This window comes from Leopardus geoffroyi, chromosome D1 (genome assembly GCF_018350155.1).
Source record: "Leopardus geoffroyi isolate Oge1 chromosome D1, O.geoffroyi_Oge1_pat1.0, whole genome shotgun sequence".
NCBI lineage: Eukaryota > Metazoa > Chordata > Mammalia > Carnivora > Felidae > Leopardus > Leopardus geoffroyi.
In genome coordinates, this window is record NC_059329.1 from 81,520,166 (window position 1) to 81,536,461 (window position 16,296).

A 16,296-nucleotide genomic window follows, 5' to 3' on the forward strand; every position below is an offset into this window, starting at 1 on the left:
GGAAGAAAGCAGCTCCGGCCAGACCATGCACCAGGAGGGAGAAAGTCAGGATAATCAATACATCAATATCTCTTTGATCACACCCTGGGATCTTCTGCTGGTGGTACCTTCAGTTGGCCAACAAGTCCATCAGGAAGCCAGAGGAAGGGAGGAGCATAAGTGATACAGTCCATGAAGGTGAGCCTCCTGGGGCACAGAGCAGAAAAGAAAAGCTTAGCACAAAGATCTGGACGTACGGATCATAATATCCAGCACCAAACCATTTTTATTTCAAACATATTTCAAACTTGGGCATATCCCAAATCGAGATGTTTTTATTATAATTCTTTCTATCATAACAAATTATCAGATTCTGATTTACGTAGGGGAGCGAATTGTTATTTTAGGGATACGTGAACACAGTGAGATGTGCTGGTTCACAGAACCGTATTTACTAGGTACTAAAACAAAGTTGGTATTTTCAAGCAAACATTTCAGTGTCAATAATTCTCTTATTTGCTGGACACATTGCCATTGCTGCTTCAGGTCATTTCAACAAGTGATAAATAGAGTTATTTGGCTACTATTACCAACTATTTGGATATTGTCATTGAAGGAAATTTTTGCTTATGAAAATCATATATTTTGTGTGTACGTGGCTGAAGAGAGAGAGAGGAGATGAAGGAACCACCCAAGCTGAAGGCCGTAAAAGAGTATAGATAGCATTTCAATTCATTCCTCCTCTCTAGGAACCTGCTTGTTACCGAAATACAAATCAGATCAAAAGAGAGTGACTATGGGTGAAGTGTAGTGCAGAGTGATGCCAATAGCCACCCCCTCTTCCTCCTTGCCTTCTCATGGTTTTTGAGATATCTCTAGAGATCCTAGAAGATTGTGAATACCAGTACTCGAAGTCAAGGGGGTTTTCATCAGCTTTCTCTGCCTGGAAATAGCTTCTCCCTCTCCTGAACCAGATCTAAAATCTGCTGTAACCTATGTGATTAAACTACTGTCAAATAATATTGTTGCCCCTCTGGACTTCAACAATGTGTAATCGAAAATCTCAGTAGAATTCTGTCTGTATAAGGGAGGGTTGTCTGTACAATGCTCTATGGTTGTTATTGTAAAGGCATTCCATTATGTTAGTAACATGTGCTAAAAACCTACTCCCCTCACAGAGGAACACTTGTTAAAAGGAATAAATTGCTTGTTTGAAATACCTGTTAATATAAGCTTTCCTCTGAAGTAGAACATTATCGTTGTATGAGAAGTGAATGGACCACTGATCTATGTCTCCCAGGAGAAATCAATGTAAAAACAAAAACTTAGATAAATGATCCTTCATGGAGGATGACTCCATTTCTACACCTGGTAGAATATACAAAATTTTAATTGACATAATACAGAGAAAAATAATAATTTTCAGAAAGAGAAGCCTTGTGAAGGGAAAAATAACAAGAAAAATTTCTTCCCAACAAGAATCTCTGCCCAATTGCAGTATTCCTAAATGAATAGTAAAACACCAATTTTTAAAACTATTGCTGGGACAAAATTGTGTTACGTAGCCATTTTTAGAAGATAGAGACCAAGTAGTAGTAGAGAATGCAGGAAACTATTATTTCTTATCAGAGCTTTAGAAACTGTGTAGCAGTTGGTATTGTCAGAAGACTTTGTGAAAAGAGAGAATTGGGTAGTCATTAGAATTGTCCTATCCATCTGCCATTTCCATATAAACTATGCTCGTCAGCTCAAGGGAAATAAAACACATTCATTTCCTTAGCTTCATTCATTACTCCCTGTGGTGGGAGCTAGTGAAACAAGACACAGGTCCACTTCTAGGCACTTGCAGTCTTATGGGGAGGGAGAGAAAGGGAAGAGTGACAGATAATTAATTGTCTTAAAGTGTTGTAAATTTAGGACACTGGAATGCCAGTAAGGGCAGTATAGGAGCAAAATCAGGGCTATCTTACCCAGGGTTGTAGTGTAAGTCAGGAAAAGCTTCTTGTAAGAAGTGATACAAACTGAAGGATGCATACAGGCCAGACAAGGTAAGAGAGTCAAATGTAATATTCCAAAGTCAGGGTACAGCATTAACCAAGGAAAGAATCATGTGCTCCAGGAACCACAAAGTTAACTTTGTTGTGGAAAGTGTAACATAATTGTGCAGATTGTGTCTAGCAGAAGGGAGTCTGGCCAAGGGTGCAGATGGAGACTGAACTGGAATCTACTCTCGCATCTACCTATAGGGGAGACTTCTTTCCCTAATTCACACAAAAGTAGTTTGGTTTAGTACAGTTCTGTGCATGGAAAACAAAGAGATTCTACTAGGAGAATGGAGAAAGGCAAGAGTTGGGCCATATTAAGAAATTCGACACAGAGGGGCGCCTGGGTGGCGCAGTCGGTTAAGCGTCAGACTTCAGCCAGGTCACGATCTCGCGGTCCGTGAGTTTGAGCCCCGCGTCGGGCTCTGGGCTGATGGCTCAGAGCCTGGAGCCTGTTTCCAATTCTGTGTCTCCCTCTCTCTCTGCCCCTCCCCCGTTCATGCTCTGTCTCTCTCTGTCCCCAAAAAAATAAATAAACGTTGAAAAAAAAAAGAAAAAGAAATTTGACACAGAAAGAATACATTTTATAAAATTGCCCCTTCTAATGTTTGAAGATAAACAGCATCACCATCATTGGATTCATTAGCAAGTGGGAATATTAAGATACGCGACATGGAACTGAGCAGGAACTGAGCTGTTATATCCACCAAATTCTGACCAGGTGTGACAGCAACATTTGTAGTGTTGCTTACGTTACCTTAAGCTAAGAGTTTGCTTTCTTGTGCAGGCTATACTTTGGTGAGAAGATTGGGCTGTACTTTGCTTGGCTGGGATGGTATACTGGAATGCTGATTCCTGCAGCACTTGTTGGCTTGTGTGTTTTTTTCTATGGGATATTTACAATGAATGCAAGTCAAGTCAGGTAAGCTATTAACAGACATTAAAATGTGTTGGCCTTTATTCTGACTGGGAAAAATCTTTACGATAATGCTGACTATAAAAAACAAGTCATGGTGCTACAATTTATTTGCTGTTTTTTTTTTTTTTTTTTTTTGAGGGGAGGGGAAAAGCACTATTTTTAAAAGGCTATTCGATATTTTTATATGCAAATTCTTTTGGGTAAGTTCTAAGACTGTTTCTCTTTATGCAAAATTTCTCTTGCCAGTACATCCCACATAATAATTCAACAAGGCAATGAGAGTCCTATGTAATTTACATTTTCATAGTATTTGCTAGTCTAGAAAGCCCTCTCAGTACAGTAGTTCAAATAATTAGAATAGCTACAATTCTTTAAACACTTACAATATACCAAGAGCCTCCTGTTAATGTTTTTTTCTTTTGATATGAGCTTCACTACCACCCTTAGAAGTGAGTATTCCTTTTTGCAGCTGAGGGAACCTTACATAGTTAGAGAATAAACAAATACATAAGTATCTGTAGCACATGATTCCAGCTCTAAGTAATCCTCTCTCCTGAGAACATAAAATCAGTTTGTATTTTCTTCTTCTTCTCTATAAGAACATTTTTTTTTAGTACCAGCTTAAGGTATCAAGACAGTAGTAAAATAAGGTTTCACAAAAATCAAGCAGTTATCAAAATGGTGATTTTCTGTTAAAGTTGAAATACTCAAGATTTGGGTAAAGGCACAATACATTATTATTCAGCAGAGATAAGACTCACCCCAGCATTAAAGAATCCTCTTAGCAGCATCTTCTATTTAATATATACAAGGATATCATCAAGTTCAGGCTTGTATGATACAATTCAAAATATGAAATGCACTTTTTTCTCCTTTGGTCCATCTTTTAACCATGGCCTCGCTACTGGGTAGTAATCATGACAGTTAATGGGATCATAAAAATTCATTTCCTTGAATTTTCTCTAAATATGTATGTGTGTATATATATATATATATATATATATATATATATACACACACACATATATATATATAATTTGCATATGTATATGTATAACAATTTGCCTAAAAACAAAATACAGTAAAACCTTGGTTTGCAAGCATAATTCGTTCAGGAAACATGCTTTTAATCCAAAGCACTCATATATCAAAGCGAATTTTCAAGAATCATCACCTTAATTGTGATCATGTGATATTTGGCATCACATACTATTTGTATTCCAAGATATCGCTTGTTTATCAAGTTAAAATTTATTAGAAATGTTTGCTCGTCTTGCAGAACACTCACAGAACAAGTTACTCAGAATCCCAGGTTTTACTACTTTCTCTGTCCTAGAGTTAAATCCAGTTCCATAACCAACTTCCTTGATTTGGTTTCTCAGTGTCCCCTTGTTCTCCATGAAGGCCAACTATTAATTAGTGTGAACACTAAGAAACACTTACTATTCAAAAACCGGTTCATCTGGTCATATGTTTATTTCAGAGATTTGCAAACTCACTACAAGTATGGAAGGCAGCATCTTCCAGAGCAAATTTGTGCCCAGTGGGAACATCCATCCCTATGTGGGCATATCTCTATATGCTGTTGAATCAGTATCCTCTGAGCCTAAGAAAACAGGTTATGTACCGAAGTTATAGTGTCTTGAAAAGAAAAACTTTTTTTTTTTTTTGCTACTTTTCTGTTCTCCGTTTCTATGAATTTGGCTTTTTTAAAGATTCACATATAAAGTGATACCATGCAGCATTTTTTTTCCCTCTGGCTTATCTCACTTGGTATAATGCACTCAAGCTCCATCCATGTTGTCACAATTGGCAACATTTCCTTTTTTCTCATGGCTGAATATTCCATTATATACTATACCACATCTCCTTTGTCCATTCATCCACTGATGAGCACTTGGGTTGTTTACATATCTTGGCTATTGTAAGTAATGCTGCAATGCACATAGGAATGCAAATATCTCTTCGAGATCCTATTTTCATTTCCTTTGAAGATATGTAGATATTTAAAAGTGGGATTCCTGGATCATATGGGAGTTCTATTTTTAATATTTTGAGGAACCTCCATATTGTTTTCCATAGTGGCTGCACTAACTTACATTCCCATCAGCAATGTTTTGATTATAGGCATCCTAACAGGTGTGAGGTGATACCTCATTGTGGCTTTGATTTGCATTACCCTGATGATTAATGATATTGATTCACCTTTTCATGTATCTGTTGATTTGTATATCTTCTTTGAAAAAATAATGTCTATTCAGTTTCTCTGCCCATTTTTTAAATCAGATTTTTTGTTTGCATTGAATTGTATGAGTTCTTTATATACTTTGGATATTAACCCCTCATCAGATACATGTTTTGTAAATATTTTCTCCCATTCTGTAGATTGCATGTTTGTTTTGTTGGTTAATTTTTACATATGGTGTAAGATAGGGGTTCAGTTTCATTCTTTTGCATGTGAATATCCAGTTTTTCCAACACCATCTATCAAAGAAACTATCCTTTTTCCATTATATATTTTGGCCCCTTTGTTGAAAAGTGCCCACATATACATGGGTTTATTTCTGGGTTCTGTATTCTGTTCCATTGATCTATGTGTCTGTTTTTATTCCAATACCATAAGTTTTTATTACTATAGCTTTAAAATTAATATTATTTGAAACCAGGAGATATCATGTTTTCCATTTTGTCCTTCTTTCTCAAGATTGCTTTGCCTACTTGAGGTTTTTCATGTTCCATACATATTTTAGGATTGCTTTTTCTATTTCTGTGAAAATACCATTGAACTTTCATAGAGATTGCATTGAATCTGTAGAAGTCTTTGTGTAGTATGGACATTTCCACAATATTAATTCTTCCAATTCATGAGCACAAAATATCTTTCTATTTATTTGTTTCTTTTTCAATTTCTTTCATCAACATCTTAGTTTTCAGTGTGTAGATCTCTCACCTCCTTAGTTAAATTTAACCCTAATTATTTTATTCTTTTTGGTGCAATTGTAAATGGGATTATTTTCTTAATTTCTCTTTTTGATAGTTTATTATTAGCGTATAGAAATGCAACTGATAAGTGTATATTGACTTTGTATTCTGCAACTGTATTGAATTCATTTATTAGTTCTAACAGGTTTTTTTGGTAGAGTTCTCAGGGTTTTAGAAAACTACTCTTTTAATATGAATGGATGAAGACAAAAAATGATTCTCAGATGGTTAGCTATTGTTCAGATTGGTTCTATGGAGAACATATTCACAAAGTTTTACCATGTGTTGTAGACTCTGTCCTCTACCCCTGCAAAGCTGAAAATGAGCAAAACAATGAAAGGAATAGATTTGCTCTTGCTATTGATTTATGTACCAACAGAGTAAATTAGACTTCTTGTATATAAGTACCTTTAGAACAAGGAGTGCTTTAAAAGGCATTAGCAAACTCTTTTCTTCAGCGCTTTATGGTATTCTATTACTGCTACTCTGTCACACTATAATTAACATCTTGTCAGACTTTCTATTCTAAACCAAGATAAGCATCACTGAATATCTTGACTTTCAAAACTTCATGGGACTGAAATTTTCTATTCAAGGTGTCAGACATGGTTAAGTCGTAGGTGTTATGGCAGGTCAGGAGAGGGCACGGGGCTTTTATTTGGTGTTGCATTGTCTTAGTATTATTTTATGAAACTCTTTATTTTTTATTACAAGGTAACAAAATGTTAAGAAGCTGAAATTGGGTTGGATTTATTGTGTTTCTACTGTCCATATTTATATAAATTAAGGTCATATTACCTGTTCTGTAGCTCATTGTAGAATTATGTAGCAATCAATTTGTGGATTATTTATTGTATATATATGTACATGTGTCTATTTATATGTGTTCATTGGCCTTACCTAACCAAATGTGGTCAGATTTTTGCTGGCAGACTACATATCATAGGGATGTGAAAATGAACAAGCAGGCAGATAAAATAGTTTTTCGGGTCCAGAACAAAGAGCAGAAGCCCCAACTTTCTGGTCCCTTCTTTCCTCTTTGGTATTAGAACTTTCCAAGAAATTTATGTGGTTTTCAGTATCAGACCAGCCTTTCAAAAACAGTTGGGTAATACAGGACCTCTTGAACCCTCTACTGACAACATCCTTAGCAATGAAGTTTCTATTTATCTAGTGCCTACGATATGCCGGGCACAGTATCAATATCCCTTATGTAATATCCCAGCTAGATATTATCTTCATCTAGAGATGAATAAATAGATCCTCAGAGAGGTAAGTGACTCGGTCAGGAGAATGTATATAGTATGTGGTCAGCTAAGTTTTAAACCTTTACTGGATTCTTTTTAATTGTGGTAAGACGACTTAACATTAGATTTACCCTGTTGACAAAATTTTAGGTGAGCATTACAGTATTATTAACTCTAGGCACAATGTTGTACAGCAGATCTCTGGAACTTATTCATCTTCTATAACTGAAACTTTATATCTGTTGAAGAGCAACTCCCCACTTCCTCCTCTCCTCCCCTCTGGCGACTACGATTCTGTTTTGTTTCTCTCAGTTTGACTGTTTTAAATACTTAAAATGTGTGAAGTCGTGGAGTATTTATCCTGTGCATGGCTTATTTCACTTAGCACAATGTCCTCCAGGTTCATCATTCATGTTGCTGCATATGTGGAATTTCCTTCTTTTTTTTTTTAAGGCTGAATAATATTCTATTTTGTGTTTATACCACATTTTCTTTATCCATTCATCAGTGGACACTTGGGTTATTTTCGTATCTTGGCTATTGTGAATAATGCTGTAATGAACACAGGAGTGCAGATATCTCTTCTAGATCCTACTTTCAGTTCTTTTAGATATATACCCAGAAGTGGGATTGCTAGATTATATGGTAGTTCTAGATTTAATTTTTTGAGGAACCTCCGTATTGTTTCCCATAGTGGCTGCACCATTCTACAGTCCCGCCAACAACGTGCAAATGTTCCAAAACCTCCACATCTTTGCCAACACGTGTTATCTTTGTTTTGTTTTATTCTGTTTGGTAATAGCAATTCTAATATCTTGCGATTTGGTTTACTTTTCCCCAGTAATTATATCTAATTCTAAAATCCATGTTTTGCTCATGCTTCCATACTGCCTTCTCTTAAACATACTTTCACATTTTCACTTTCCTCAAAATGGACATCACCAAGCACCTTTTCTGTGCTTTGTCATCTTTATAGGATCACAGGAGGGCCCGGAAGCGGGTCCAGACATCCACCCCCAAAAGGACAAATTGCTAGCTTCTCCTGCTATCTTAAGTTGGTGGTAATTATTATTTCCTTCAAATCAGCCCTTGGTGATATGTCTGACAGTAGATGTCAAATAAAAGAAAGCCACAATTCAAGTGGTGGTTTCTGTTATCAGGCTGCGCAGAAGATATGAAGAAACACTCATGCTGTGCACTCTCCCTCCCTCTAGTGGTTAACTAAACTCAAAGAAATTTGTGCTAGTATTAAATTCTTTATTTTAGGCTAAAATATATGTTGTCAAAAATTGTTTATTTTTTTTATGTTACATACCGAGTTAAACATTGAACAACTTACCAAAAATGAATTTAATAATTCTGGAATTCAAAATAGTGTTCAGTCTGATGGTTTGGGATTCTAGACACGGTGTTTTGATAGATTTGTGCTTTTGTTTGACAATTTAGGAGATGGGAAATATGACATGGTAAAAACTGCCTCTAATACTTTTTAGTATGGGATTTCAATGCAGGACACATTGTGTTATTCTTGAAACACAATGAAATTTAAATTGTAAGCGAAATTTCCTTCAAGGACTGTTTTAATTCTTCTTGTTCCTACAAATTAGTAGCATTACTAAGAGGAGGTATCATCTTTTTCTTTTGGTCTTTTAATATGTATGTTTTACCCGCTTTACTTCATATAGACATCCCAATTACTAGCAAGATGGTGTGTGTGAAAGTAGGAGAATTATAGTATTTTTTAGACCCATAACACTATCATCATCATTAATAAAAGTTTTATAAGAAAATTATTTATTTTATTTTTTATTTGCCAGATTTTTTTATTCAATTAAAGTTAGTATACAGTGTAATATTAGGTTCAGGTGTACAATATAATGATTCAACAGTTCTGTGAGTTACTCCGTGCTCATCATCAGAAGTGAACTCAATCCCCTTCACGGGAAAGTCACTTTTAATATGAAATAAAAACATTTCTCTTTGAGATATGTTGTAGCTGATGGAGAATTTGACCCAGAATCACAAAAACCTAAATTAGGCTCCCTGAAGTACCTCTTTTTAGCTGTGTGACCTCAAGCAAATTACTTAAATTAAACATCAGTTTACTCTCAGTTGTGGAGATAATTAACCATTGCAGGAGATTGCAGTGAGGACCAGACTTAATGGACATGAACCCACTTTTGCCCACTTTAAAGCATGGTATTACTATATAGTATTATTACTTACTATTTATTCCCACTTTAGAGTGAGATTTTATACATCCAGCATTTGAAATACATTGTTTTTTTGCTTCATTTGAGGGTGTATTTTTGAAAACAGTAAATTGTGCTGTAAACACTGCCAATTAAACCTTTATTAACAGTTGCATTTCCAGACTTACTGTCAAAAGCCTTTAAATTACTTTCAACATTTCCAGAGCAGATTTAATTAAAGACAATTTATTTAGAGACTACTAAGTGGGAAAGGGCCACTTCTGACAGATAAACACACAAAACATTTTAAAATAGGTTGCTGTGAACTCAGGCTGAGAGGCTTTTGAGAAATTGTTACTGGTGCCCTACTCCTATCACAAGTCATCTAAAATGTATGCTGATATCTTTAAAAGGTAGTGGGCATAAAACTGAAGAGACAAGTATTATCAAGTTATATTCTAATAGAAAATATAGGTTTCAGTAAATAAAGACTATGTCATGTCATCATGACTGTGTGTCAAGACACCACACACACACAAAAAAAGTCAACTCCCTCAAATTTCCACTGAATGTGATGCCCCTGTTGGCTGGAGGGCGAGTTATGAATTTGTGTGGATTTGTGTGAATTATGGGTGCTGTTCATCTTGGTGATTCTAAGGCGTGAGATCCAGGAGAAAGATTTGATTTCAGCTCAGCCACTTCCAAGCTGTGAGCTTGGCTGAAACTCCCTTGGGTGTTCCTTACAAGATTACCCTCAGTGCCACGAAATCATGTGTAACTATCTTTGTAACAAAGCCCACAAGTGTCTCACAAGTGTCAAATACGGCCTACTATCATTACCGTATCCAGGCAGAGACTTCTAAAACTGAAGAAGTCAACAAAAATGTCCGTATCACAAATATCCTAAACATTTGAGTTGGAACCACTCTAAGTTCTTGCTTACCTGTCCACCACTCCCACTATCCGTGTCTTCTTTTCCTCTCTGCCTTGCTGCTTCCCACAGGACTAGCCAGAGGAGCTAAGCACCTTCTTAAACGTGGAGGTTCATGCTTTCTCTCTCTTCTTTGGTTTCCCAAGCCAAGAAATTTGCAAGGCCACCGAAGTCTTCATGTGCCCTCTCTGTGACAAGAACTGCTCACTGCAGAGACTCAATGAAAGCTGTATCTATGCCAAGGTGAGTGTGGACCCTCGCATTCTCCTTCCCGAGCTCTACTTTTTCTCAGAAGTAGGTAGGAAAAAGTGAAAACTTGAATAGATCATCATTCGGCAGCAATTATAAAATGAGTGTATTTTTATTTGAATATTTTAGTCTTCCTTCGTTTTTATAACCGATTATTGTCATATGGACATAAACTTCCACTTGGAATGACATCTAGATTCTTTTTAGGAGAAGATGATTATATCTCTTGCTAATAATTAAATTTCCATCATCCATGAATACTCATTACAACACTTTTAATTTTAGGGGTACCTGGGGCTCAGTCGATTGAATATCCAACTCTTGATTTCAGCTCAGGTCATGATCGCAGGGTTATGGGATCAAGCCCTGCACTTAAGATTCTCTCTGTCCCTCTGCCCCACTCCCCAGTTCATGCTCTCTCTTTCTCTAAATAAAAAATAAAAACAAACAAAAAACCCCAATACTTTAATTTTACAGAAGAAAGGAAACAACATACTAAAAATTCTCAAGTCGCTGCCTATTAGGATAACCTGAAGGCTCTTAAAACTTCTGAAGCCCAAGCCACACCCCAGAGTAATTAATTAAATCAGTATCGTTGGGTTTGGAACATAGACATCCATCTATTTTAAAACTTCCCGATGATTCCCATGTGCATACAAGTTTGAGAAACTGAATTTTACAATGATTATTGTTTATATTTAAAACTTTTATTGAAGTATAATTAACATATAATAATATGTACACATCTAAAGTGTGTAAATTGACACATTTTGACATTATATATGCACCTGTGAAACCATCACCCCAAGAAAGATAATGGACATATAATCACTTCCAAAAGTTTCCTCATGGCCTCTTGTAATCCCTGCCTCCCTCTCCTCCCCAGTTCCACCCCTGTGTCCAGGCAACCAACTGCTTTCTGTCTTTATAGAAAAGTTTGTATTTTCTAGAGACTCTTATGTAAATGGAATCGTACAGTTTGTGGGGTTTTTTCTGGCTTCTTTCACACAGCATAGTTATTCTGAGATTCAACCATGCTGTAACATTTATCAGTAGATCTTTTCTTTTTATTGCTGAGGAGTATTGCATTACCCAGCTATGCCAGAATTTGTCTATCTGTTTATCTATTAATGGACCCGTGGGTTGTTTTGAATTACCATTTTACCTAAAGCTGCTCTGAACATTCATCTACACATCTCCATATAGGCACTGTTATTTCTCTTGGGTAAAAACCTAGGACTAAAATGATTAGATTATATGATAGGTGGGTGTTTAACCTTCTAAGAAACTGCCAAAATGTTTTCCAAAGCATTTATACCATTTTACATTCCTATCCACAGTATATGAGGGTTCCAGTTTTCCATACAGTCACTAATCCCCAGAATGGCTAGTCTTTTTTATTCTAACTATTCTAATAGATGTGTAGAGGTATTATAATTTAGTTACTTGGAAATAATTTGGTCCTTTTGGGCCTTGCTTTTTTTTAAGTTTTATTTATTTTGAGAGAGAGAGAGAGAGAGAGCCTGAGCAGGGAAGGGACAGAGAGAGAGGGAGACACAGAATCCCAAACAGGCTCTGTGCTGTCAGTGTAGAGCCCAATGCAGGGCTCCATCCCATGAACCCTGAAATCATGGCCTGAGCCAAAATCAAGAGTCAGATGCTCAACTAACTGAGCCACCCAGGTGCCCCAGGTCTTGCTTTTAAGATTTGTAAGGTAGGTTCATAACAGTACTGTAACTAGCATGATTTTTTCCTCGCAATGAAAGCAAGATCTGGCCGTGTACTGTAGCAACTGCACTGCAAATAGAGGATTTCCAGTCTGGCTGGTGGGAATGGGCTCACTAATAATCCTTTCAGGTGGTTCTTTCCTCAAGAGGTTTCCTCACGGACACGCTCACTGGGCACTGTCTGGGGTGCCCATGTTTACATCCTACGAACTCTTTCCGTGCAGTAATCTGAGGCAGTTGTAATGCTCACCTCACGTGTTTCCCTCCTCCCAAGGATCATTGATGGTTCTTCCTGCCTAGTATCCACTGTCTTGAAATCTGTTGCTTATGTATTTTGTGCATTTTTTGTTGTTTCCAGAATAGGGATAAAATCAATCTCTGTTACTCCATCTTGTTCAAAGTAGAGGTCTCTATACAATGAAGTTTGATGAGGCAGAGTATAAAATCAGAAGTCACTCAATACCCTACTACAAGACCAAACCTAGTAAAATTAGCTTCTGGATAGTTCATTGTGAATACAAGGCATAGGAAAATCTGTTTTGTTTATAGTTTAGTTGATAAAATTATACTTCGTTTTGAATTTGTTTAAGTGTTCCACAAAGATGTCTTGTTTTGGGAAGCATTTTCTCAATACGTTTTGCAAAAGCCACATATTGAAGTTATGAGATGTAGAGATACATGTCCTCCTAACCCATGCATTTCAAGGATATATGACATCCTTAGGGATACCAACAAATCCATATATATTTTATTTCTAGTTTTACTTGGACAGAGTTAATAAAACACACTAGCAGTATCTGAACACTAAAAATAAGAAACACTCCTAATGGCAGAGTGATAAAGCAAAGAAACTGTCAAAGGAAACACTAAATATAGGAGGCTTTTTGTCATTATGCAATATTAGTAGAAAAGAGTATGTATAGGGACAGGTATGACTAAGAAAGAATTCAATTAATAACTATTTTAAGGAAGGTGGAAAAGTTACCTTGCAGAGGAGAATATTGTGTTCTGGAACAATGCAAGAAATAAACGCCACCAGGAAGAAATATTTAATATGTATTATATATGTTTCTCTGGCTAAGATAAAATGTAAGTACTCGTTTTATACATTAAAAATAAGAATTACTATTCTTTCATTGATGGAAATAATGTTCTTTTTTAAAAATGGTTTATAAACTTACACATCTAGAAGTTATTTGAAGGGAAGTGTCAGAAATAAAGGAATAGATGATTACCAAAAAACAGGCCAGACAATCTAGGATCATCTAGCCACGTCTTCTAGAAACTTGCTAATTTCTTGTGGAGTCATTCACCGCTTGTGACAAGTAACAGAAAATTAAATCTGTCATATTTTATTGAAAAGTATGCATGTGTACATGTAATTATTTTAATAATTTAAAGGATGTATTTCATGGAACAAAAATGGTCCCATCATATGATAAAAATTTTATTTAAGTACATTAACATTTTCTTTGATGATTATTTTCAATTTTAATCCTTAAAAATATGGTAATTAAGAAATTTTTGCAATTAAGTAATTCAGTGATGTTTGCACATTTATTTAAAAGCACCTAACACCACAATGTCAGTTCGCATTATGGTAGGATTTCTCATTTAAGGTACTATCATTGGATAAAAGAGTTCTGCATTGTTTTCTCATATAATTTTAAAAGTGCCTCAACCCTCAAGGTGAGCCTTGTTCATAATAGTTATTAGTTTCTGGGTTTTTTTAACTGAATAAACTTTTACTCAATACCAAATATGAGCTCAGACCATATATTTATATTGAAGCTACAATAGAAAGAGGACAGAGTATTTTTTCTTTAAGAAACTTCATAGAAAAGTGGGTATGGGATCACGTAAGACATTTGTTAAAAAGTAGATTCTTGGGCCCCAAGTCCTAAAATTCAGAATCGATTGGTCAAGATAAGTCTTAGAATTCTGCATGTTAACAAGCTCCTTAGTTGATTTCTAGGACCACATTTAACAAAGATATTGCCCTAAATAATAATGGATCAGGAATGGAGAGGAGGTTAGGTGTGGACTACTGATGTTTCCGTGTTTGATGCAGCTTGTAATCAGGTGCAGTGGACATAGGCAGTTACACAGATTTTGCCCTGTCTGAGAATGAAGGACTGAGGAAGTGAGAGAGGCATGAACTCCAGCCTAAATTCCACCTCCTTTCTCCTCTTTGCACATAATAGCCTGGTCTGCAAGGTTGAATCTGCCCAAGAAGTGCCTGTTCTCCTTGGCCCACAGGGGCTTTAATGGAGTATCAGTGGCAGTTCCCACATGCTTATGCTCCTCTGAACCCGTCAAATAATTTTAGAGACAGACCCAGCAACTACAGTAGAAGAGGAATAGTCTGTAAGCTTCCAACCTAGTAAGAAATTTACCTCTGAACAATACCCACATTTATTGGTTTCTAGCCACACTCAACTCTCCAAGAGAAATCAGATGTCAAAGATAACGGAGAATTTGTGCTTCAACACAGTTTTGTTTGAGGTTCAGTTTGCTTCTGTCTTTATATATTATTCCTATTCACATCAACGATGTTGAATAAAATGCTTGTCCATAGGTCCCCCTGTGCATAAAGGGGAGCTGTTTTTCTCATAAAATAAGTCATTGCAAACATACACTTGTAGATAAGACAAACTTCCTTTTGCTTTTGGAAAAGTCTATTCTGTTTTGGGAATTTTTTTTTGAGATTTCATCTGGAATTTTCTTTTATAGGGCAAGCGACCCTTTCCTATTGAGCAGAATGCCTCTTTCCCCCTTTATTCTCCTGCCAATCATCCGCTGAGCTTGAGCCATCCATGCTATGCTTGACTCTTTCTTATCCCTGTTCCCTGTTTTCATTCAACAGCTCTTAATATCAACACCCTCAATGCAACCCTTAGCACCTCAAGCTATAACCATAGGCATCAAATTGCTCTTACTGTGTCTGTGGCCCCCCACATCATAATGCATCCCACCTGTAATATCTTAGTGGCTCTCACACAAGGATTTTATACTTTTATACTCCTCCTTAGGATTAGTTCTCAAGTTTTCCATTAACTCCCATTTTAGCTTAATCTCCCATTACATACATGGAATCTGACATTACATGAGGATTACATGTATACCTTGCTGTGCCTAATGGATGTATTTCTAAATCATTCATGTTTAATTTATGGAGTAAAAAAAAAAAAGGTACCTGAAAGATTTGTAAACAAACTTAGAAGAAATAAAATGAAAAACATTTTTAGGGAAAACATTGCATAAACTATAACAAATCATATTCATACCACACAGTTATTAAGCATGGCTTTTCATTTGCCACTTTTCTAAAAGGACTGCTCTTTCTGGAGCAGGAGAGAGCCATTATTCCTTAGTGACCTTTAAGTCCCCATGTGTAAAGTCTCTGTTCTAACACTCTAAGAGGCTGTTTCCTGCACTAAGTCTGTTATAAAGGAAAGCAGACAGCTGTTCAGCTGCTTGGCAACAGCAGGTGTCTCCATGGGATGCCTTTGGAAACAGAAACGCTGGATTCCCCCACTGGGTGTAATTTTATGAGCACTGTAGGAGAATTTCTTTATGGCCCCTTTCTCTCCTGTACATAATATATAGTGATGACTCTTGTGAAAACCAACTCACATAACATTTTTAGAACTCCCAAACCTCATCATAGAAGTTCAGGGCCATCCAGGACATCTTGCACCTATCCACAAACCTTCGAAAGGAGCACATGTGTTGTATAATGGTATTTTCAGTAGCGTTCTATCACAGGAAAACACACCCTACCTTTATCTGTTTTACATATTGTTTTGCAGAGTGTTCCAGATGTTACAATTAAAATACATATTAATATTGTTTTAATGCTCCCACTGACCAGTCTCTAGACTGTAGACTGAGCAAAACAAACGCCATTCTATTCCCACTTCCCTTATAATAATGTTCTTTTGCCCTTATTTGGCCTTTTTCTCCTGTGAGGATAGTATCCCTCTTTTCCCTATAGTTTCTATAGTATTTATATGACTGTCAAATAT

General features: G+C 36.3%; 1 protein-coding gene across 2 annotated transcripts in view; it reads left to right on the forward strand.

Moving 5' to 3' along the window:
* The window catches only part of ANO3 (anoctamin 3), a 424,570-nt gene that overhangs the window by 329,221 nt on the left and 79,053 nt on the right, over nucleotides 1-16,296 (forward strand). For both annotated transcript variants that reach the window (XM_045484806.1, XM_045484807.1), the window contains 2 exons: nucleotides 2,809-2,943; nucleotides 10,439-10,535. In XM_045484806.1, coding sequence (XP_045340762.1) covers nucleotides 2,809-2,943; nucleotides 10,439-10,535 — 232 coding nt within the window. The remainder of the gene's footprint in view (nucleotides 1-2,808; nucleotides 2,944-10,438; nucleotides 10,536-16,296) is intronic.